Source organism: Labrus mixtus, chromosome 7, assembly GCF_963584025.1.
Source record: "Labrus mixtus chromosome 7, fLabMix1.1, whole genome shotgun sequence".
NCBI lineage: Eukaryota > Metazoa > Chordata > Actinopteri > Labriformes > Labridae > Labrus > Labrus mixtus.
Window position 1 is genome coordinate 31,109,376 of NC_083618.1, and position 7,500 is coordinate 31,116,875.

At 43.3% G+C, this 7,500-nt stretch overlaps 2 protein-coding genes across 2 annotated transcripts in view; both read right to left on the reverse strand.

Moving 5' to 3' along the window:
* The window catches only part of LOC132977157 (serine/threonine-protein kinase 4-like), a 32,684-nt gene extending 30,554 nt beyond the window's left edge, over positions 1–2,130 (reverse strand). Inside the window, exon 1 of the mRNA XM_061041592.1 lies at positions 1,710–2,130. Coding sequence (XP_060897575.1) covers positions 1,710–1,753 — 44 coding nt within the window. The 5' untranslated portion in view covers positions 1,754–2,130. The remainder of the gene's footprint in view (positions 1–1,709) is intronic.
* Positions 2,131–4,489: 2,359 nt separating this feature from the next.
* LOC132977158 (cytochrome c oxidase subunit 6C-1) overlaps positions 4,490–7,500 on the reverse strand; it is a 3,721-nt gene continuing 710 nt past the window's right edge. Inside the window, exons 2-4 of the mRNA XM_061041593.1 lie at positions 6,382–6,496; positions 4,736–4,868; positions 4,490–4,620 (exon numbers count right to left, since the gene is read on the reverse strand). Coding sequence (XP_060897576.1) covers positions 4,743–4,868; positions 6,382–6,486 — 231 coding nt within the window. The 5' untranslated portion in view covers positions 6,487–6,496 and the 3' untranslated portion in view covers positions 4,490–4,620; positions 4,736–4,742. The remainder of the gene's footprint in view (positions 4,621–4,735; positions 4,869–6,381; positions 6,497–7,500) is intronic.

The following is a 7,500-nucleotide window of genomic DNA, read 5'->3' on the forward strand; positions in this document are numbered from 1 at the left end:
TAATCAGTTCAGATGAAATGTAGACACCAGAGTAACTGAACTCTTCCTGTGGCCTTATTCTTTCAGCCTGTGGTTTCACACTCTTGTTGCTACGGTAACCCCCCCCCCCCCCGACAACAGACGGATGTCAAACCCAGCATATACATACCCTGCATGTACATGACTGAAGAAATGAAAAACGTGCTGCTATATCCACACGGGTTTATTTGACCCAAATCACGAGTGAGAGGAGGGTTCATGGTCGGGGCACGGAGGTCACCCTGACTTCAGTAAGATCTGCATCAAGGTGTTTTTTTAAAGATGCTCTTGACTTTGTGAGATGCAGACAGAGAGATAGAAGGATGAAGATGTGGGTGAACCCTTATAACAAAGATGGATGCATATCTCAGAGTTCAGGTATGTTAAAAAAAATAAGACACAGGTGTACAGGAACGTGATCTGTCAGAGATAAGTGTGGTCTGAAGACCTGTTAGCTAGGATCAGGACCAGGTCTCAGTCTAAAGACCTGTTAGCTAGGATCAGGACCAGGTCTCAGTCTAAAGACCTGTTAGCTAGGATCAGGACCAGGTCCCAGTCTGAAGACCTGTTAGCTAGGATCAGGTCTTCAGACTGAGACCTGTCCTTGTCCCAGTAAACGAGCAGCGAGGGAGAATCTGTTTATTGAACAAATTGCATCAAAACCTGTAAGGAGGTGATACGCCCCCTTTCAGTGAGTCACTCTGACACCTTCTTCAGGTTGAATTTACGGTAATGTTAAATTCTAATTAACGTTCAAATGCTGAATAAGAAATGATAGCCCTACAAGTTAGCAAACATATATATATATATACATATAGCACATTCCAAGTTTACTTTATTTTTTCTTTAAATTTTATTTCGTACCTTTTGCACTATTTAGAATTTATTACTGTAAATATTATTTATCTTATTTTACCTTATTTTATTTTATCTTATTTTATCTATTTTTACATATTTTATTTTATCTTATTTATCTTATTTTTTACCTTATTTTATTTTATCTTATTTTTACCTTATTTTTATTTTATTTTTTTTTACCTTATTTTATCTTATTTTACCTTATTTTGGTTGTATTGCACCGTGGGACGGAGACAAACACAATTTCGATTCCACTGTTTGTCTGGCATATTTTGAAATTGACAATAAAGTTGAGTTTGACTTTGAAAACAGCAAACTGGTAGTTTTATGTCAAACTGTGGAAACACGGACAACTTTCCAGCTCTCTGTACACTTTACACTTTCCCTGTCTGTGTGTATGTAAACCTGATTTATTACACCTTTTCTCTGAGCTGATCCACTTAAAGGAGATTAAAGCAGATTTACATTCAGATTTGGAGTTTTAAACTGGATTATCAGGCTTTGATAGAGACACACCACTGATCCAACAGGAGAAGGACTCATGACAAACCAGAATGATCCATCTCCAGGAGACATAATGAAATAATATTATGCTCATGAGACATGTACTGAAGTTCACTGAAAAGTGAATTCAGGAAGAAGATGAGCAGATTTACAAGTTTTGTTTTACATCTACTTATTTGACAGTTGATTAAGTTATATTTCCTACATTTACGTCTTAAATCAAGTTTAAGGCTTAAACAAACCCGGCTAACTTCACTCAAACACCAGGAGATCAGATCAATGAGGATGTCACACACTTCTCGGTGTTTTCATCCTTAGCTCAATGTTACCTGCGAGGGTGATTCCTCATCTGTACTTTGTCCTTGTTCTCCATGTCGTCCTCCTCCAAACACCCCGAGTCCTCCCCGTCGTCTGCGGGGAAACTTCACCAAGCTGTCGGTGTTTTTAAAACTCTCTGACCGCTGAAACTAAAACACAGAGTACCGCGCAGTGTGCTAGCAGCGCTAAGTGGCTAACAGCAGCTAGCATCCGCAGCTAGCAGCAGCAGCTCCTTTAACGGCCGTTTGAATCATAACGTCCGTTTATCTCGCTCTTAAAACGGACTCGTAGTGACAACAAGCTTCGCCCCGTTTATCCGCCGCTCGGTTCATCCTCCTTCCGGGTCCCGACAACTTTGGAGTTGTTTTAAAAAACCGCTCGGTAGTCTGTGTGTGTGTGAGTGTGTGTGACATCCAGAGAACCAGGAAGAGTGGTGAAGAGAGAGAGAGAGAGAGAGAGCGAGCGAGAGAGCGAGAGAGAGAGAGAGAGAGCGAGCGAGAGAGCGAGAGAGAGAGAGAGAGAGAGAGAGCAAGGAGGCGGGCCGAACAAAGGCTGCAGTACCGCATAGCAGCAGGAGGGGGTGTTAGGGTTTTATAAATTCATCATCAGAGGCGCCTCCAGGTATTGAGGGCCCCATGAAAAGATACCATATTGGGCCCTTGGATGCAGGGGACGTGTCCAGATTCTTTTTGACTGTGGTGGCCCAACTGAATTTTGCAGGGGCGGCCTGAAGTGTGAGGTGCAAACACACATTAATATCAATTATTTACCCTTTCTAATTTGAACAATCTTCTACTTTATAACACAAGATAATGGAAACACATACATTATATCCTCTACATCAGGGGTGTCCAAAGTGCGGCCCGAGGGCCATTTGCGGCCCTTGAGGGGATTTTTTGCGGCCCGTGACTTCAAATGAAGAATCAGAAGATTTTGGCCCGAGGTCTTGATTAAGATTAAAACATTATCTTATTTTTATTTTTCATGTTAACAAGGGCTGAACAATTTTTACTATTTTCCACATTTTTTTGTAAACTATGAAAAAAACTTATGCAAAGTTTTTGCAAAGAAGCGGACTGTTGTTTAACCATTTAATGACCTGAGCTAAATGCAGAAAGCTTTTCCAAAAACATGAACCACCAGGCTTGATTCTGAGAACAAAACAAATAAAGTAGAACGAAGAAATCAAAATATTTGATTTCCTTTTATTAAAGGGTTTCTTTAGCGAGCCTTTTGATTCTGATCTACAAAGCCTTACTATTTTTTCAACTATATTTTAAAAAACAAAACCTGTGGCCCGCAAACGTTTCTAACATGACAATTTTGGCCCGCAAGAAAAAAAGTTTGGACACCGCTGCTCTACATCCTCCCCATCTTTATTAATTAATGACCGAAAAAGGTGTATGTTCAAATTCACAATTTAAAGTACTTACAAAAATACATTATATTGTCAATGTTTGCACCCCGAAAAATGGCCAGTTAGTTCAGTGCACGCAAGACAGTGTGCATTACTTTCCTATGAACCTGTCTGATGAAATATACAGGATGTGCAAAGTATTTATTTACAACTTCAAATACAAATAAAGAAAGTAAAGGCAACCTTTTAAAAAAAAATGCCAGAATAGCCGTTTATTTTCACACAAGTTCGACCTCTAACAGGGCCAATAGCCAATCAGTATTTAGGATTTTCGGGATCGCCACCCCTCTGGACACACCCCTACAAGGATTTATTATAGGATGACTACAGCAGGGGCGGCGGCTTAATGGTTGGTTTGCGTGCACTATGTACGGTAGGCTGTGTTCCTCGGGGTAGGCTGCAGTTTGAGTCCGACCTCTAGCTTCTTTCCTGCAAGTCATCACCCGCACTCTCTCTCCCTGATTTCTGACTCGGTCCACTGCCCTGTCGCTACAATGAAGGCATAAAAAGCCCAAAAATAAAAATTAACCGACAAAGCCTGAGTGGCGTCCCCCGTCTGTTCCTGCAGGCGGCGCTGGAGTCCCATCGATGGCGTCCCCCGTCTGTTCCTGCAGGCGGCGCTGGAGTCCCATCGATGGCGTCCCCCGGCTGTTCCTGCAGGGGGCGCTGGAGTCCCATCGATGGCGGTCTCCATGCTGGAAATGCTGTCTCAGTCTAACTTTCAGTCAACCTAACGACAGGCTGAGAGCTGGAGCTGAGGCGGGTTTTAAACCTCCTGACAAACCGTTACACCGCGCCCACCTGTCAATCAGGTCAGCTACACGCCTTATTGTGAATAACTCTTATCCTTCATCAAATCAAAACTGATGAGTCATCAAAACGTTCACCCCCCGTACAGTGTGTGTCCATCGAGACATGAGCTAGTCACACCTATTTGGTTTTTTGAACCAGGCTGTAAACATGTTAATCTCTGCTGTAAAAACAGGCTTTTTAGAATGGGTGTGTATGTGACTTCCTGTGCTTCTGCAGCCAGCCTCTAGTGGACACTCCAGGAACTGCAGGATGTTACACTTCAGCATCGGCTTCATTTTTCTACATTGGAGGTGCCTGCTTGATCTTGATCCTGGATTAGAGTTGAAGGCCTCTGAATATTTGTTTGGTGTTTGAATGTCTGACAAAATCATCAAACAAAGATTTCATTACTGAGCATGATGTTGGTGTAAATTGTCCCACAATGCATTGCATCAAAGCAGAGGTGACTCAGCTTGTTAAAATTATTTCTGTTCGTAACTTACAGTATGCACATCTTAAATTAAACTTTTTTATGAAACTACATTTGTGAAAAAGGAAAGAAAAGAAGACAAGAAGCATCACTACATTAATAGAATATTTTATTTAGAGGAACATAACAGCATAGCGATGTTCACATCTAAGCAGAAAATAACAACCGAGTGGGGCGAGAAGAAACGTCATCCTCCGAGCAGGAATGAATCACAGAAGAGCAGCTGGAAAAGAAAAAAACACCTCGATTAGTTTAAAGGTTCAGGGACGGCGTTCAGTTTCAGTGTGTTCGAGTATTTCATGATCCTTTAGTCAAACCCCTCTGATGTAAAGACTCACCGTGGGTTTACTCCCCGGTGGGCCGCACGCTCTCGAAGATGCCGGCTTCCCTCATGGCGTTAAACTCTTTGACCGAGTCGTACTGTTTGTAGAAGTCGGCGTAGGCCTGTTTCCTGGGCTCCGTCACTGCATACTGTGAGAGAGTTAAAAAACACACACGAGTTTGATTCAAAATGTAAAATGAAACGTTTAAAGAGCGCAGACTGTCAGAGGTGTGACAGACTCAAGAGTCCTTAAAGCACCTTCATGATGACCGGCCTGTCATCCGATACGTCAGTGACACGTTTATTTATAGACGAGGTCACAGACTCACTCTCGTCTGTCATGAAGAATCTGTTTGCTGGGAAGGTTATCTCATGCAAAATCATTTCTTTTTAGAATATTGATCATGTTTTATTTGAGAGGAGCTTTATCTGCACAGAGCTGACAGTGAGTGCATTTACATCGACATGGAAACCACTTTTGATCTGGGTTTTTGAAATATCCGTCTTTGTGTTTGTAAACATCATATCCTGATTTCAGAACCCGGAATAACCCAAAACATCCTCCAGATATGTGTGCATTTCGTGTCTGCTTCGCTACAGCTCTGTGCTTCCTCGTCTGTTAGCCCCCACGCAGCAGCAACGCAGAAAAGCTCTAATCCGAAGAGACCAGTTCTCTGAGTTCTTGCGGTAATTACAGAGTCATGCACGATAGAGCTGTATGTGGTGAAGACCGTATAAAACTCTAATAAATATTTCAACAGTTGTCATTGTTCTGAACCTTTATTCTGAAAATAAACAGGATGTTTTAAAGATTTTTTGGGGGGCTTTTTGTGCCTTTATTTGAGGGGTAGGACAGTGGATAGAGTCGGAAGTCAGGGAGTGAGAGAGAGAGAGGGGAACGACATGCAGGAAAGTAGCCAAAGGTCAGATTTGAATCTGGGCCGCCCGCTTGGAGGACCACAGCCTCCATACATGGGCGCCTCAATAAACCGGATGTTTTAATGTTGTTTCTTCCTGTCCCGCTCGATCTGCTCCGTGGTTAATTGATGCTCTGTGCTCCGGTGACGAGCAGAAATAGAAGTCTTGAGTATCTGCTGCACAGGACTCTGGACTGAACGAGCTGAGGCGCAGCGGAGCCAGAGGAAGAACACACACTGAATAAAATAAAAACCTACCAGCTCTATTGCTGTGGCGGAGCGGAGACAGAGCCCCTTAGAAGTAAGGGCTGAGAAAGTGGACTTTGTTCCTGGAGAACTCTGATAGAAAACAGGAAGGTGCGGCATGTATACACCTGACCCCGGTTTCTGACAGCTGCCGACCACCTGCTCAGCCAAGTGAGCAAAACAAACATGGCGGCAGCAACGAGAGCATCTTACTTCTGGAGCTCTCTTAGCAGGATTATTAAAGTGAAATATGTCCAATGAATCATATTCTACACGGACACCTAAAGAACAAACATCCCCGTCTGTCATGATTTTATCAACACAGCACGAATAAGAAAGTAGCGTCTGAAAGAAACATCTAAAAGCATTTTTTGGTTTGATGATGTGTCGTCTGGGCAGCAAGATGCTCCTGTTGTTAACTAAAGCTGAAGTCTGCAGAGACTCTCTCTAATCGTAAGAGAGAGGGTGTGGTCATGTGACCCGGGAGTCCTCCTCTCACCTTGAATGCTATCGCAGAGATGATGGACAGGGTGAAAGCGATGGGCAGGTGAAACCTCAGGCGCTTTCCCAGCAGCCCCCTCATCACAGGCTTAGGCAGAGACATGTTGGATCACCTGCAGGAGAAGAAAGACGGACGGAAATCACCATCAGTGAGTTTTTAGTAGACGTATGAGAGGTCGGTGAATTAATCATTACAGCTTATAACTTAATGCAGTTCAGCCGTCCAGAGCGCAAAAACGCCCTCGGTGTCATCGGTGTTCTGTCGCTGCGCTCACAGCATGCTCAGTTACATTTCGTAACCTAGCAACAATGTAAGGAGAAGTTGTAAATGACCCGAGCTTCTGGTCAAAACATTAGAACAAGATTCACAAGATTTATAGTAGATCTTAGATCCTGAGGTCGACATGTGGAAGCTTAATCTAAATGAGCAACAGGGTACCCCGTGCACAGCCCACCTACGTCCTCAGGTGTCGGACGGTTGCAAATAACAAACAAATAAATCAATAAACCATGACACACTCAGAAATGACTTTACTGTCACTTCATTGTGAGCGAACACAAGTTTAGTCTAACTTCTTCAGGTACACTCAGCCAGAACATCATAGAGAGCTGTCCCCCCCCTCACTCAGGTCACCATGTGGTGGACTCTGAAGCTTCAGTGTTTATCCAGCTCTGCATGGGTCTGTAAACCTTTCTGTGTTCTAACCTCTCTCCATTTTTCAAAAGCATCTCCAATATTGATCCTAGTTTGAGCACGTTTCTGCTCGTGGAGCTTATTAGAAACATGCAGAGGCTTTTTAGGTCGGGTACAATCACTTCTATCTGAACCACTTCTCTTGCCCGCTTCCATCGCTGCAACACCTGTTGACCTGATAACTGCTCTCATATCTGACAAACAGAGGGGCGTCCAAAACGGCCGTGTGGGGGCGTGTCTTAAAAGCGTCTACCTTCTCTGGTCCAAACAAATCCAGAGCATTCAGGAGCAGAATCTAAAGTTAGAAGGAGGACATACTGGCTGCTGCATTGTTGTCAGAGAAGCCAGCACTTCAACATGTTTCCTTAATGATCAGATAGTAAGATACCTTTATCATCTCACTCTCTACACAGCTCACTGATT